The following is a 17537-nucleotide window of genomic DNA, read 5'->3' on the forward strand; positions in this document are numbered from 1 at the left end:
GGGGGACGAGGAGCAGGAGGGGGCCTCGGCCGGGCCCGGGCCGAACGGCTGCGGACACCCGGGCGCCGGAGAGCCTAGCGCCGCCGCCGCCTCCGGGATGGATCAGTGCGTGACGGTGGAGCGCGAGCTGGAGAAGGTGCTGCACAAGTTCTCGGGCTACGGGCAGCTGTGCGAGCGCGGCCTGGAGGAGCTCATCGACTACACGGGCGGCCTCAAGCACGAGATCCTGCAGAGCCACGGTAGGGCGGCTCGGGTGGGCGCGCGGGGCAGGGCCCAGTCCCTCGGGCCCCCGCGGGCCAGCAGGGGTGCCCTTTGGAGGCCCGGGCTCCCGCCTCCCCTGAATCGCGGAGACCCCTTCTCCCCAGCCCCCCTTGTGACTTTTCCTTCTCCTTGTTTGCCTCGAACCTGCCCCGACCTCGTCAATTAAGAGTGAGCGCGATCCGCCCGGAAACCCATCCCCAAACCGCGAGTTCCAGCCGGGTTAAACGCGTGGGGGGGTCGGTCCGTGACACCTGCAAATTGCCACCCTCTCGGGGTGGGCGCCCTTCACCCCGCCCGGCGCTCTCCGCGTGTCCCCGCGGGCTGAATTGGACCCAAGGGTCTGGGTGATAATAGGGGGGGGTCAGTACAGGGAGCCCCTTCCTCTTCTCATGCTCCAGATCCTTGGCCCAGGGACTTACTTTCCAAGTCTTTCTTTCTTTCTTTTTTTTCTTTCTTCTCTTTTTTTAATTAGAAAGTCGAGTGTTATTCTTAGCTGCAGGTTAACAGAACAGGCGCTGTTGCAACTTCATGATTTGACTGCTGTGTGGAAGCAGCTCTTCTTTAACTCCGCAGCAGCACAGACCTGATTCCTAGGAAACAGCTGAATCGAGCTGTTCAGCTCTCCTAGTGTAGCATGAGGAAGAACAGGCAACTTTTCCTGAAGAAAATTGTGACACAAGTTGTTAGTTACTTGTTTTTCTTTCAGAAAGCAGGTTTTCTATAGAAGGTGTTTTACCTAGATTATTTCAGTACTGCTCTAGGACCTGGGGATAGATAGTTGGCTGAAATTAGCCTGTGGAAGCTGGTTGGAAAGGGTTTTTGGTTTTGTGTTTTTTTAAATAACATTAAAGGTCTGGTATCCTTAGATTGCATTATTCCTAGTGGTGATTCGATCAAGAAAGGATTTTATTTAATGGATTTATTCAAGAGTTTGGGGCAGCCTTCTCAACTCCTAGGCTGAACGGAAACTTATGGAAAGGAAAGTCTGGTAGCTGAGGTGAAAGGCAGGACTGTGGCCGGTGAGGTTAAGGCAGGGGCTCTACCTGAGCTTCTCCCCCCTTCTCCTGCACCCTTCTTTCATGACTCAGTTGAGAGCAAGTGCTACCCCATGATAAGGGAGTCCATAACATCCAATTCTAGACATGGCAGTCATTTTTGAACTCTGGAGAAGAAGCAAGCCTGCAACCATAGTGGGAATAGGAGTTAAAATGTTAATATGGAAACAAAAGCAGACCCAGGTGACTGTCTGTGAAGGGGGAAGGGGAGGTGGAGTTGAGTGAGAATCCTGGGAAGGTTCTGGTGAATTTAGTTTTGGGACAAAGTGGAAGGGCTAATGAAGACGGAGGCAAGGACTTGGTGTTTACTGGTGGCTGAAGATACATAGTTAGAATCTGAGGGGAAAGTCAGTCTAAGATGGATCCCCAGTATCATTTCTACAGAGGAGAGTGAAGGAGATCACGTAGGCTGGAGGGAGGAAAGACTCCAGGGTCTAACCACACCTTGAACTCTTGGAGAGTGGAGGCCATGGAGGAGCCAACAGAAAAGGGCATGAGCTTAGAAAAAGAGAAGTTGGTCAGCTGGTATTTGGCTATTGGGAGTCAGTGACCTTCTGTGCTTGCAGCTTCATAGAGTTCAAATAAACTAGATTGGTGGGAGTTAAGAAAAATGTTCAAACTGAAGTGTAAGGAAGCCTAAAGGACTTTAAGTAAAGGGGTGGGAAGGGTGTGTGTGTATGTGTATGTATGCAGGCATTCGGGTGCCCCTCTGTGTCTGCCTGCCTGTCCATCCATTCCAGGAAATCTATGTTTTGTTAAAGGCTGAAAGGAAGAGAATGAGTGAAGGGTCTAGATTTGGAGAGGTGGAAGGAGCATTTCCTTTTTAGGGACCATATAAGGATTGAGGGGTGGGATAGGCAGAATTTGAGAGAGAAGATGAAAAGTAAAATACCTTCCCATAAGAGAGAGAGAGGGGAGATATTAATTGAAGGGGGATGTGATTGCAGGCCTCATTTTAGGGAATGTGGGACCCATCCCAGATGGATAAAATAACTGCCAGAAATTGTTGAAGCAGGAGCTTGTTTTAGACAAATTGTCTTTGCTTGGTATCAGGGAACTTTGCAAGGAACATATAGGGTCTGAGGGTATTACCGGAGTGTGCCATGCTATTCAGACAGTCGCCTGTCTGATTCATTTGGTGAATCGTCTGTGTTCCATTTTCAGTCTCCTAGTTTTTACCCTCTTATCTACCAAATTGTAGTTTGATATTGGTATTTAATTTTCTTTAAGTCTTTACTAATAGAATCAAGTGACTAAAGGCAGTTAGGAAACATAAAAAGAAAAAAGAAATACTGCAAGTGCCAGGCCTAATTTCTAAAACAGAATGTTTTTTCTCATGGTGTTCTTAGGTGTGAAGGCAAACATCATGCTTTGGTATCCAGGTTATGGTAATTTTCAAAGCAGATAATTTCTAGTGTCCTTTGCTTGGGATGTGGTGGGTATTACGTTTTATCTTAAATATACCCTTTCTAAAGTTATGTCTACTGAAATCCAAATTTGAAACTCCATTTTCAAGTGAATGTGCTTGTGTAGGCAATTGATCTTGTGACATGAGAGGGGGCTCCAGTTGGGACCATCTGTCAGCACTTTGGATCTCACTCTCTGGGATTATTTGTGATAATATTCTTTTAAGAATGTAATGTGAATAAAGTAGAATCTTGGTAACCATATAGATCCCCCAACATGGCATCATACTGATGGCGAGTAACTGTCTGATTCGGAAGTATCTTTTTTCGCTATAGTCAGGAGATCAGTATAGTTTTTGAGGGCGATTTACATTTTCTTATGTTCAGATGTCTTTTTTCTAAAGTGAGCAAACTGTACTAAATGAGGACAGTTAGGATAGTTTGTGGTGGAAACTGATCATACGTAAATGAAGTCTGGTTAATAAGCCCATTGACAACCCTTGTCCACTCTCACTACTCTTATTCCAGATTGTGAGACTGCCTGAGGGAGGTCTCTTGGCAGCTGGCCTTCAAGTGGTCCTGCAGTGAGCCCTGAGATCTCCTTTCATCTGCTCTAAATTGCCTCTGTGTAGCCTGGAATTCTTTCATATAAACTTTCTCTAATTATTTCTTTTAAAATGCACTTTTCTTAATTCAGATACTTTTGGGAGAATAAGGTGAGGTGGATTGGCACTCACACCTGGTAGATTAGTTTGTGCTCCGCCATTTAATCCATGCCTAACCAAGTCCAGCCTGGGAGAAGGACAATCTTTTTTTTTTTTTTTTTTAATGTTTTTAATTTATTTCTGAGAGCGAGAGAAAGAGAGAGAGAGGCAGAGGCAGCATGAACAGGGGAGGGTCAGAGAGAGAGGGAGACACAGAATCTGAAACAGGCTCCAGGCTCTGAGCTAGCTGTCAGCACAGAGCCCGACACGGGGCTCGAACCCACGAACTGTGAGATCATGACCTGAGACAAAATCGGTCGCCTAACCGACTGAGCCACCCAGGCACCCCTTTAATTATTTTTTTTTTTTTAATGGGAGTGTGAGGCCTAAGTCAGAATATAAGGCTCTGACAGATAAGTGCAGGCTTTGACTGGGTCGCAGCCATCCACGATGTTTTGGTGGTTGAGGGGCAACATAGCAGTAACAGAAGTGAGAAGAGGCAGTAAAGAATCACAGAGAATACTAAACAAGTTCTGCCGGAGCCTGATTCATTCCTTTTCCTGGAGACTGATCCACTGTAGAGGTTTTCTTCAAGCCCTAGAACTGCCTTGGAAACCTTAGGGTGGGAGATTGCGGGATGGGAAGGTGAGCCAGAGCCTGCAGAGTGACCTATCTGACGTAAAAGGGATTAGAGATGATTGTTCACAGCACATGAAAGGTCTGTGGGAAGGAATACCATTTTTCAGCTTAATTTGCCAGAAGCTCAAGGATTATACCAAGCTCCGAGTCTTACCCTTAGTTACTTTATTTAAACTTTAGGTTTGCTTAATTTCCGTAACTTTTAAGAAAGAGGAGAGCACTGGTGTCATTTAATTGTACCAGCTTTTCAGGGAGTTTCCCCATATGCATGAAGTTTGGTCTAATTTCGGGTTCAGTGTGGTTGATTCTGTTTGGTGATCATTCCTGGTGTGCCCTTGATCTTTGGGTAATGCACCAGTGGTTCTCAAACTTTACTCACACGTGTGCACTCTTTGTTTTCAGATGGATTCACGATTTCACTTAAGTAGATTCCTCATTGTAGGCACTCTGATATTTTGTGAAGTCACTGATTTGGTGTATTAGGTATAATTAACTATGAAAAGCAAATTCATAACTATTAAAATATTGTTTCACAGACAAAGTCACCATTTGCGTCAATGGTATGAAAACCATACTTTGGACAACTCTTAATATGACAGATAGTACAGATGCATTTTGGTAGTTTGACTTATGATTATTTGTATGCTTTTTAGCAATTTTTTTCTTTTGGCAAATACATTTTGTTTCCCATTAGCACTTCTGTGGTGGAAGGGAGAACAAAAAAGAACTATGTATCATGTTTTGCTGGTGTTCTCATTTCACATTTGGTGAGTGGAGATTGGACTGAAACAATAGGGTAGCATTTATGACGTGTTTGAAGTATAGTTCGGAAAATTACAATCTTTGTAAAAGTCAAGGGTATGTGCAGTATTTTAAAAAAATTACTTCTAGGCTATTCTAGGGAGTTGTAATGTAGTTTCTGAAAATGGTCTCGGTGAATTTTCTAAATTTAAATTTTATTTGAGTAGATAATACATTCAATTCATATAAATTCAAATAATTAAAAAGGATACCTAGTAAGAAATCTCCTTTCTACTCTTTCTTATTTCTGGACCACCTTGTCTCCCACCTCATATACAAAGATGCTAACTAGCTTCCAGGAAGGTTTTTAAGAAAATTCAAAGAAATGATAATTCATTACCACCTTTTTACTTTGAGGTATGGGACATGTAGTACTACTTACTGTGATTTAGGCTTAGTATTATTGCAGTTTGCAAGCTGGTAAAGACAACTTAATTTGTAGAAGTGATCAATACATGTATTTATTAGCTTCTAAAACTCCGTGTGTGTGTGTGTGGTCTGACTCCTAGTAGTAAAACCCCTTTAAATCATAATCCTCCATCTTTTTCTCTTGGTGAATCAAAGAGAATTTAGTTACTAGTTGCAGAACTGCTTCCAGTTTTTAAAATTTGAAGGCAACAAATGAGAAGGTAAGTAGGCAATCAAGCATGAAAGAAAAAGCAAATTATGGTGGTCATGTTTTTAACTAATTTCTATGGTATGGTTTACATCAGTAGACAGCAAACAGATTCAGGGCCGCATGGTAGATATAACTTTTCATTCTAGAATTTGAGTTGTATATATTATATGTATATATTGAAAGTATGCTTATGTAAAGCACATAAATTGTCTGTGCTTTTCAGAGCCTACCAGGGTAAATGTGTTATGTTGAATGAATTAGTAAAGGGTCAGGTTTGGTAGAGGAGTGGTTTACTTATTCAGCCTCATTCTTTGGTGTACTTGGAGTAGGCTACAGTATCTGGTCTCTCATTTGTCAACTGAACTTTTTGCTAAATATAAACAAGATTGAGAGAATAAGGACTGTAAATTTTGAATTGAATAAAATTTGATATCTACATTTAGCATCTAGTGTGGAAAGTAGCAGATAAGTAGGTCAGAAAAGTTAGTGTGGATAACAGTAGTCATTGTTCAAATACTCTTAAGAGAAGAATAGACCAATTAACCCACTACTTGGGCTGTTGTAGGTGGTGAGAATAATGAAGTGTGGACATTCCCAGTTAGGTTTAGAAGTGGATTTAACTTTGTCAGCCATTCCTTTCCAGAATCTCTTAGGAGATAATTCTTTGTTATTTGGCACATTATTCATTCAGACTAGTATATTACTCAGGGTTCTTTTGATTGCAAGTGGCAATCAAATAGTTTTACTTAAAATGGACTTTGTTGACTCATGACTAAATAGGCTGAGGTGAGGCTAGCTGGGCTTCAGGACCAAAGAGGATACCATAAGGATTGGTCTTTTTTTCTTCCTCACTCACCTGTACTTTCCATGGTTAGCTTCATTCTCAGAGGAGTTTTCTCTACTTGAAGGTTAAAGATGGCCAATGGAGTTCATGTCATCCTTATCCTGCTAGTGATCCCAAAGACAGGAGCATGCTTTTTTTTCTTATGTATTTTCCAAAATAAAATTACCAGGGGTGTGTCCGTACTGCCTTGGTAAGGGTCATAAACCTCTCCCTGAATCCATAACTAGAGCCAGGACATGGAGTCCATTGACCGTCTTGGGCTGTGCTTGCTTACCCTGTGTCCAGAGATGTACAGCAATGTGATCCTAGAGAGGAGAGAGTTGTAGGAAGGAAAACTTGCATCCAGGCAAAAGTGATAGATGGCTATTATAGTTGAGCAGCTACGAATTACGCTAATAACAATGTTCTTTGCGATGTTTTCTTGACTAGCCAAACCTTTATTTCTAGGTTTTTTGCCTTGCCTTCTAACTATAATGTTCAAACAATTCAAGTACTGAGTTGTTAGGACAACTTAATCTGTAGACTAAAGAAATATAATTTGGTTAATGTTACCTTTGGGAACTTATTTGAAATTGCTTGTATGCTTGGCATAATAAAATCATTTTCCTAAGGCTATTTTATATCTTAAGTAGTTTCTAACCCTGGATAATAACGTTGGTGGAGGAAAAGCTTGCCAACACTCTTGTGATACTATCATACAAGGGTATATAGAGAAATCTCCATTGTTTCCATGTCTTAGTCTCTTAGTTGTTAGGAAAGTGAAAATGGTGTTTTAGTAAACTATTCACTTTAAGACATTAAAACTGACTTGTTATTTGGGGCCCTGCTTCTTCATCTGTAAAATCTTTGAAAATGACCCTCAAATTCAGTATAGGGGAGAATTCTAGAGGGTCCTGGCCCTGCGCTATGTATTGGAGCCCCATGGTACTCCATGTAACCCCCAGAAGTTGATAGATACCAGGGAGATGATGCTTTCTGGACTGGGTGTTTTTTGGAAAGCTCCAAGAGTTTGTAGAAGAGCGGCATAAACATCTGTCCTTCCTCTTGGATTAGGTGCTTGTCTAATGCCTCAAAGAACAGAGACTAGAATCTCTAGCAGGACCTGAGGCTTTTAGAAATATACTTTCATCTTATTTGGGTTTGGTGATGGTATGACTGAGCTCGGAGTGGTTTTAGGTAACCTTGTCCTGGGAGTCCATAAGGCTATATTGCAAAGTCTCTTAACACTTAAGATTGAGCCTGAATGGTAATTTCTTCTCATTTTGGGGCACAGTGTCTGGCTGTGTGTTATCTTTGATGAGTTTGCTCTATCTGTGGGATCTATATGGATTCATTATCTTATTGATTTTTTTATTTTTAAATTTTATTTAAATCCATGTTAGTTAACACATGGTATAATAATGAACTTATTATTGATTATGTGAAAGTATTAAGGAGGAGACAAGAAGTAACTTACAAGAAGCATTATACGTGGCTTCTGCCCTCTAGGAACTTGGAGGCTAGTTAGGTAGATAGAAGATAAGAAGGTGAGAATGCTACTTGGAGACTAGACCACAAAATATTGTCCTTGAGCTAAGGAGATCTGGGTTTGACTCTTTACTCAGCCAATTATAGATATGTGGAACTAGGCTAACTCTTGTGGGAGTTAACAAAGGACAAACAATCATTCTTATGCTTTAAAACTTTCTGTCTAGTTAGGGAGATGACATTGGTATGTTTTTAACAAACAGTGCCCTATAATGCAAGGCCATGTATATAGGCCAACGTTGATTGAGTGGTACTGACAAGAAGGGGTGGGATTTGAGACAGAGTCTTCTAACCTGTCAAGTTACAGTAACAGAGATTGAATGTGGATAGTAGGAAGATAGGACAGGGTGCCAGGAGTGGAGGTTGTCAAGAACAGAGATGCAGAAGAGTGAGAGTACAAGAGGCATTCTGGGAAAAGGGAAGGACCAGGGCGAGGAGAAATAGAATAAAGAATTAAAATTGGAGTCAGGGTTTATAGTGTCTTAGATACCAGGAGAAGTAGTAGGAGACTGGGAAGACATTGAATGACTTGGGTGGGTGGTACATTTTAAACAGGGACTGGACAGGGACATGATCTGAGACCAGTTAGCAGCATTTAGGTTGATAGGAGTTGGGAGTGCAGTTTAGCTAGAGGCAAGATAACTAGTTAAGTGCCCACTTAGATCTGATGAAAGAGGGACCTGTCTTGGGTAATAATAGTAGAGATTGTAAAGGGACCCATGCATGGGATCTCCTGAGGGAAGGAATTAGCAGGACTTGGTGCATGGATGCAGTCTGGCAGAATGGGAGAGAAGGGTTGGAACAATCAAAGGTTAATCTAAAGTTTGAGCAGGAGTGAGAGAGAGACAATTATGGAACTAGGAAGAAAAATAGGAAGTTTATGAGAGGGAAAGGTAGAAATTTGAGTTTGATTTTTAAATATGAAGTTTAAAGACTAAAAGAAACCTTGTCTGGTTCAGTCATTCATTTCAGAGATAAATAAGGAGATGGTTAGAGATTAATTCTGTTTTGAATTAGAAGGGAATGAACAGGCTCTATGAAGTGGGACGGTCTAGCAGACATTTCAGAACTGGTGCTGTGTGTCCTCTTTTTCTTCAGTCCTCTCTCTCAGTTCTTGCCTCATCATGTAATTTTTGGAGCCTTCCTTTTCTGCCCTGTGCCAGTCAGTTTGGTCTAGCTCTCTGCTCTAGGAGCACTAATAGTCTGTACCATGTAATTTAGTTTTTAAATATAAACTCCACCCCCCCACCCCCACCCCCACATGGTTGGTTTTGCAGCACACTAGGCCATGATTTGCTGCACTGGATGAGAACACACCTGTCTGAACCTTTATTCTGTTCTGAAAGGTCAGGGTTTGACCACAAAAATACTGTACTTTGTAGATTTACCACCTATTAATATACTGAAAATTGTTTTCAGTGTGTTCTGCCCCTGGGGAAAAAAATGGGTATGTTCTATTTGTGCCTCCTCCTTCCCACTTCGAGTGAATTTCTGTGAGCAGCTGTTATGCCTAGCTCCTAAGAAGCCTCAGACTCCAACAGACCACAGTTTATTGTTTTTTAAATACAAACCTTACCTTTTCAGGATTCAAGTTTTTCTATCTTAATATTTTCCAAGTAGATTCATGTTCACCTTGCCAGTGACCTCTTTTTTTTGGTTTGTTTGTTTCATTTATTTATTTTGAGAGAGAAAGGGAGAATGAGAATCCTAAGCAGGTTCTGTACTTTCAACACAGAGCCTGATGCAGGACTCCATCCCACAAGCTGTGAGATCATGACTTGAGCTGAAATCAAGAGTCAGGCCCTTAACCAACTGACCCACCCAAGCACCCCTTGCCAGTGACTTCTTTAGAATCAGTCTTAGACCCTTTTATTCTTTGTCTCTTTTCATTCCCATCTTAAATTTCTTAATCTGTCTAAAATACTTGATCTGTACCTTGAACATTGTTGACACAGGTATTCTGCACTCAGTAAATTGACTCTGAATGTCATGGTTCTCCCTTCCTTTTGACTTTAGTTGTTGTTCTTGTTATGTTTTGTCTTTGCCTTGTCTCATTTTGTTTATTTTAAGGTATTAAGACTTTTAAAAATAAGAGTGGGATAATGTAATGGGCTAATATAGAATTTTTTTTCCCCTTATAGCATTCTTTTGACTTTTTCTATTTTAATATTTTTTTAGGAACTGAGCTAGAATGAATTCTGGAGTATAGCTTGGTGAGGTCTGGGTTTTCATTTAGACACAGTTATGTTTACTGAATAGATTTCTTTGTATTTATATGCAAACTTGTGTGCTATTTTGCTTTCCACTTAATTCCAAATTTAAGATTTCTGTCCATTTTATGATGTGAACTTCTAATAATGCAAAGGAGCTCAAATGCAATATATATAATATTTATACAGTTGGATATTTAAATTTTCTCTGCCTCCATGATATTCCTAAGATTGTAAAGCCAACTCTTCATGATTTCTGGGGAATGCTACTATTGCTTCTACCAACATTTTCTAGTCCTAGGTGGTAAGGTTTTCAGCCATTTTGGACATTTGAATAATAATCATCATCGTAGTCACCTTCCTGTGTTGTGCCTCACCACTTTTTATAGAGTGCTCTTAATTATAGTGGGCCTCATCTCTCATGTGTTGGACTCTTAGGCAACATGTACTTCATGGTGTCATTGACACCTTGAGCTGCCTTCTACAGATCAAATTAGAACTTTTGATTATCTGTCCATGAGAGGCCATATTAAGCTACCCCATTATAGTGCTCCCTACCAGCAAGTTGGTTTTCTTTCTTTAACAGTATGTGCAGTTATTTGAGGATTTTTTCCTTCCTGGTACTATAAAAATAAATGGCAAACAAAATTGAAAATGCAAACACTGAGTAGGGATGAGAACATAGTTTTCAGTCATCTTTGTGTTTGAGCCAAAATGATGAGTAAATCTTGTCACATAGTTGGACATATGGTTGTTGTAAGCCATGTGATTAGTAATGAAGGAAAATAATTGAACGAATACGTGTACAAAATGATAGACTGCATTGAAATGTTATTTATAAAAACCAAAGTATAATTAGGAATTTTATGATTTTTCCCTTTGTAGCAACAGGGGACTCTTTTATTGTGTAAGTTTATTCTACCTTCCTACATTCTGACTAGGGGTGTACTTTTATACGAACACATGTACTAAAGTTGAAATGTGTTTCATTTTTTTGACAAACCATGGCATGGTTTTCTTTTACAAACACAAACTGTGGCTCAAACAGAAGCCTGTTAATTTTTTTCCAAGTCTTTACTTACATATTTAAGGTTCTTGAGGGGATTGGTCATTATCTGAAAAGGGGAAGGAGCTTACAACTGTGGGGACTCTATTTTATGAATGTGTTTTATTTGGAAATTTGTGTGTGTGTGTGTGTGTGTGTGTGTGTATTTATTTGGTATTTGGAAAATTTAGGCTGTAATGCTATTGTGTAGCTAAACGCTAAACATCTTGGAAGGAAGTAGAAGGTCAGTGAGTTTCAGAGGGAGTTAGTTCAGAACATGTTGGTAGTGCCGGAGTCTCCAATGCTGGGCTTGAAAATAAGAATATGTAATACATAATTAATAGGGGCCTTGGCTGGCCCAGTCAGTAGAGCACATGACTTTCGATCTTGGGGTCGGGAGTTAGAACCCCCCCCCCATTGGGCGTGGAGCCTTCTTAAATAAAAAAAGAAAAATATGTATTATTTTTCTATTCATTTAATACGTAGCTATTGGATGGTTAATATGTGTTAGTTACCATGCTAAACACTGGAGATTAGGCAATTGAGTTTCCTATCTTCAAGTAATTTCATGGGGATGATAGGCAGATATTTACAAGTAAGTCTGAAACTCTGATAAAGTACAGGATGCTATGGAAACAAACATTTTTCTAGTTTATTTCTGTGAAACTAATGGACATAAATGCTGAAATCGCCAGGCAGTGAATAAAGCCCAAGGCAGAGCTTGAAGTCATAGGTACGCTCTATTAAAAAAATGGTTTAGGAATTAACTCAGATATGTTTAATTTAGTTTGTCTGATTTTGGAAGAGACCATGATTATTCTAGTTTCTCAGAATATCATCCTGTATTGAAAGACCAACCATGTGTGTTGGTTTTTTGCTTGGATTTAAAATCTCTTATGGATGTGCCAATTATTTTATCTGTTGAATTAAATCATAATAAAAGTGATTTTAGGGTCGCTTGGGTGGCTCAGTTGGTTGAGTGTCTGACTCTTGATTTTGGCATAGGTCATGATTCTAGGGTTGTGGGACTGAGCACTGTGTTGGGCTCCATGCTGAGCATGGACCCTGCTTAAGATTCTTTGTCTCCCCTGCTTTCTCTCTCTCTGAAATTGAGGAAAAAAAAAAAAGATTTTAAAAAGTACTTTTGTGGTGGTACAGCCACTTTGGAAGACAGCTTGATGATTTCTTACAAAAAGATGCAGCAATCATGCATCTTGGTATTTACCCAAAGGAGTTGAAAACATGTCCATACAAAAACCTTCACAGACTGTTTTAGCAGCTTTATTCATAATTGCCAAAACTTGGAAGTAACCAAGATGTTCTTCAGTAGGTGAATGGCTAAAGTGCAGTACATGGAGATAATGTAATATTATTCATTGCTAAAAAGAAATGAACTATCAAGCCACGAAAAGACACGGAGGAACCTTGAAATGCACATTACCAGATAGACACTAATAGTTTATACTCTGTATTTTTTTCTAAGATAATGCATCCAATTCATTCTTTCAATAAATATTTGTTGTACACCCCCTGTGTGTCACACATGACTCTGGGAACATTGGGCATATCTGTTAGTAAAGCAATCCCTGATCCCTGGGAAAAAAAATGCATGTTACCAGATGAAAAGCCAATCTGAAAGTGCTACATGCTCTATGATTCCAACTGTCTAACCTTCTGAGGAAGGCAAACCTATGGAGGGAGACAAAAGGATCAGCGGTTGCCAGGGGTGGTGGGGTAGAGGAGAGGGATGAATAGACAGAGCACACAGGATTTTTAGGGCAGTGAAAATACTCTGCATGATACTATAGTGAGGAATATGTGCCCTTATACGTTTGTCAAAACCGATAAGTGCAACTCCAAGGGGGAGCCCTAAGATAACTGTGGACTTTGGGTGAAAATGAGGTGTCACTGTAGGTTCATTCTTGGTTTAAAAAGGAAAAAAAGTATGATTCTGGTGGGGGATGTTGATAATGGGAGAGGCTCTGCATGCATAGGGGCAAGGTGTATATGGCTCAGTCGGTCAAGCGCCTGACTTCTGCTCGGGTCATGATCTCACAGTTCCTGGGTTTGAGCCCCTACGACGAGCTGACAGCTCGGAGCCTGGCGCCTGCTTCATGTTCTATCTCCCTCTCTCTCTGCCCCTCCCCTACTCATGCTCTGTCTCTGTCTCTCTCTCTCAAAAATAAGACATTTAAAAATTAAAAAAAAAAAGTGACCAGTGCAGTGGCCAGCCGGGGTACTAACATATACTTTCACATCTAGTTTAGCTTTAGTAAAGATGGTTGTCACAGTAATCCCCCCACTTTATTTCTAGGAAGTAAATCCAGTTAGATTTCTTTCACAGAAACGTTCTCCTAGAAGCAGGTTTTGTTTTCAGACAGAGAAATCAGAAGAACATTAGAACTCTCCATTTAGGGCTTAGAGGTTTGGTCTCAGTCAGTTTGATTATTATAGTGATTTCTAAACCTGTTTTTACCTTTGGCTGCTTTCCACTAAATCCATTTTAAAATGCATTAGTGGAATCTTTGTCTTTGACCAGGGCTTTCCCAGGGTTCTCTTTCAGATTATTCCATTATACTTTTCCTACGCTTCCAAATACAGTGTAGAAATTATTTCTCCTTGGGGCATACTGAGAACTCTTCAGTGTTAATTAATTGACCTTATGCTACTAGTGTCTGTCATTTATAAACTTGAAAACCAAAAAGTGGAGGGTCTTGTAGATGGTAAAGGAAAAAGAAGAGATGACAGCAGCACCAAACTTCAGACATTTAATTTGCTGAGATTTGAAAATGATGGATTTCAAGATTGGCGAGGGGAAGTTCAATTGGTAAATTCCAGATGACCGCTATTCTCTGGTTTAGTCTCTGCTGTTTTGTTAACATTTTGCTTACTTTGTTGTCTACTGACTATAGTAAAAAAATATGGTAGAATGGATAGGACTTATGGCTTGCATTTTTAAGATTTTTTAAATTGAGAAATAGTTCACATACCATAAAAGTCATCCTTTTAAAGAGTATGATTCACTGCCTTTCAGTATGTTTAGAGATGTGCACCCATAACCATTATCTAATCCCAGAACATTTTCATGGGATTCACTCTCAAAAGAAACATCATACTTGTTAACAGTCATTCTCCATTCTGCCCTTCTCCAGCTTCTGGCCCCCATGAATCTACTTCTGTCTGTGGGTTTTTAGGTTTCATATAAATAGAATCACACAATGTGTAGCCTTTTGTGTCTGGCTTATTTCAGTTAACACAGTGTTTTTGAAGTTCATCCATGTTGTAGTATGTATTAGTGTTCCATTCCTTATTATGGCTAAATAATAGTCTATTGTATGCATATACCACACTTACCTATTCATCATTTGGACATTTGGATTGTTTCCACTTTTTGGCTAGTATGAATGCTGCTGTGAACATTCATGTACAAATTTATGTGTGGACCAATGTGTTCATTTCTCTTGGGTATGTACCTAAGAGTGGAATTCCTGGGTCATACAGTAACTCTTTCACTTTTTGAGGAACTATCAAACTGTTTTCTTTAGTGCTACACCATTTTACAGCCACCAGCCGTGTATGAGGGTGCTAAATTTTCCACATACTCCCCAACTCTTCTTGTTGTCCCATCTTTTTCATTAGAGCTATCCCAGTGGGAGTGAAGTAGTTTCTTGTTGTAGTTTTGATTTGCATTTTTCTTTTGACTGATGATGTTGAGCTGTTTTTATGGCTGTTTGTCTTATCCTCTCTGGGAAGAAAATGTCTATTAAAATTCTATGTCCATTTTTAAATGGGGTTATTTGTCTTGTTGGCTTGTAACAATTCTTTATATATTCTGGGTACTAGATCTTATCTGACATATGACTTGTAAATATTTTTTCCCATCCTGTGGGTTATCTTTTTCACTTTGTTGGTAGTGTTTGAAGCACAAGAGTTTTTAGTTTTGATAAAGTCCAGTTGAACAAGTGAAGGGATTATTTATTTTTGTTGCTTATGCTTTTGGTATAAGGTCGAGAATGCTCTCGTTTTCTTCCAGGGATTTGATTGTTTTGGCTCTTATATTTAGGTCTTCATTCCATTTTGAGTTAATTTTTATATATGGTATGATTCCTTTGCATGTGGATATCTGGTTATTCCAGCACCATTTGTTGAATATGGCATTCTTTTTGATTCCTCTTTTCCCTTTGCCACCAATCTAGATACTTAACATTAATTGCGCATGAAACTGCAAGACGATAGAATAAGACGGGAATATACAGTTTACAATAAGAACCTGTCTTCCTTCAGGACTTCTGTCTAATTGAGATGGATGATAGGATTATATATAAAATTATTGAGTGGCATATGATTCACTGCCAGAGGAATGGTGGAGAGAACAGAATTTATTAGGAATTGAAAAGACTGAGTAAATGAACAGAGAGATTATATTATAGAGGAGATGAAGCTTTTGAGGTTAGGTAAGGTTTAGACACAGAAATGGCCAGAGTAGAACTACTCAAGCAGTTAGATTCTTTAGGCCCAAGGTATGTATGGAATACCTTTTAGACAGATTTTGAACTAGCCACCCAGGTGCCCCTTCTAGGTTTCTTTTCTTGAAACTTGAGAGAAACTGTTCTTGTGTTGGTCACTGATCACTTCCACACTATAAATCCAGTGGTCAGCTCTGAGACCACATCTTACTTAACATAGCAGAGCATTTGATACACTTGGTTACTTCTTCCTCCTAGATACATTTTCTTTACTTGGCTGCCACAGAACCACTGTGATACTTGGTTATTCTCCTACGTCACAGTGGTTCAGTTAGTCTTCTTTTCCAGTTCCACTTAAATGTGGTCTCATAAACTTGGAGTTTCCAAGATTCTCCTCTTTTACTACTTTTTTGCGTCTGTACTAACTCTTTTGATGATTTCATTTACTTAGCCTCATGGCTTTAAGTATCATCTGCATGCCGGTGACTCACAAATTTATATATCCAGCCCTCGTTTTGCTCTTGAACTCCAAGTTTATATATCTCACTCCTCCTCATGTGCACTGGGGTGACTACTCACATATCAAATTTAACAAGCTGAAACTGAACTCTTTATCTATTCTTCCTCTCATACCTGCTCAGCTTTTAATCTTTATCATTCTAATTGAAGACAACTCCATCTTTCTAGTTGACTTAAGCTAAAAAGTTTGGAGTCATCCTTAAGTCCTTTTCTTTCCTCATACTCTGTCAGGACATCCTGTTGGCTTTACCCTCAGAATATATCCAGAATCCAACCGCTTCTCACCACCTTCACATCTAACACCCTGGGCCGAGCCACTGTCCTTTCATCTAGATTGGTGCCACAAACTCCTGACTTCTCTTCCTGCTTCTGTTCTGATAACTCCTGTCCTTAGCCAGATTGGCCATACCAAACTGTCGTGTCAGTGTATGTGTCTGCTCTGCTCAAAACCTTGCAGTGGATAGCCCTTTCACTCAAAATAAAATCTAAGAAGTCCTTACAATGACAAAAAGGCCCTGCAAGATCAGGACCCCCATTGTCTTTTGAACATTTTCTCTTTTTCTTTGCCAGACATCTACTTGAACCACACTGGCTTCTTTGCTGTTCCTTGAGTAATCTAGGTATATTTCCTAGATTTTGCTCCCTTATCCCGGAATGCTTTCCTCTGAAGGGGTGGAAACAATTTTTCCTCTAACCTTGTGAGTTCTTGGCTGAGACCCTTCTAATAAAAGGCAGATTAACAAGAGAAAAACAGTTTATTAACATGTATACCTCATGTATATGTGGGAGGTTCCTGGAGAAAAATGGGCAACTCAAAGAGGTGGCTTAGTGTTCAGGAAAGGTGTGGGAAGACCAGTTTATCAGGAAAAGCACAGTAAATAAGAGTAAGGTTTGTTATGCAGATATAAGTCTGAACCCTCTTTGATAAATTTCTTATGATTTAGAGCCATTCTTCTCTTCGTGGTATAGAGAGGGAAACATTCTTTCTTACTGATGGAGATTTCTCTTGTAAATGTAAATTTCCCTTACAAAAGGGTAACTTACACTCTGTTTTCATTGTTTTTCCTGTATCTGCTGTTTCTAATAATAATACACTCAAAATAATCCTTATGCCAAAGAAGCTAATTTTAGGGTTGGCAGATTATGCTATCCTTCAACCTCCACAGTTGCCCCAAGGCTGGTTCTCTCATTTCTTTCACGTATTTACTTGAAGTATATACCACTTTCTCAGTGAGGACCGTAATGTTCACTCTGTTTAAGATTGTAATTCTTCAGCTCAGATACACTCCCCATCACTTCTACACGATTTCTTTCTCCCCCAGTAACATATATCATTTTTTGTCATACTGTATATAATTGATATTTTGTGTTTATCTTGCTCACCAGAAGGTACGTTTTAAGGCAGAGAGAGATACTTGGTGGTTTTACTTCACTCCTATAC

At 39.8% G+C, this 17537-nt stretch overlaps 1 protein-coding gene across 2 annotated transcripts in view; it reads left to right on the forward strand.

Moving 5' to 3' along the window:
* Nucleotides 1-6: 6 nt before the first annotated feature.
* The window catches only part of RMND5A (required for meiotic nuclear division 5 homolog A), a 58345-nt gene continuing 40814 nt past the window's right edge, over nt 7-17537 (forward strand). For both annotated transcript variants that reach the window (XM_077766683.1, XM_077766684.1), the window contains exon 1: nt 7-239. In XM_077766683.1, coding sequence (XP_077622809.1) covers nt 98-239 — 142 coding nt within the window. In that variant the 5' untranslated portion in view covers nt 7-97. The remainder of the gene's footprint in view (nt 240-17537) is intronic.

Source organism: Crocuta crocuta, unplaced genomic scaffold (genome assembly GCF_008692635.1).
Source record: "Crocuta crocuta isolate KB4526 unplaced genomic scaffold, BGI_CrCroc_1.0 scaffold275, whole genome shotgun sequence".
NCBI classification, from domain to species: Eukaryota; Metazoa; Chordata; class Mammalia; order Carnivora; family Hyaenidae; genus Crocuta; species Crocuta crocuta.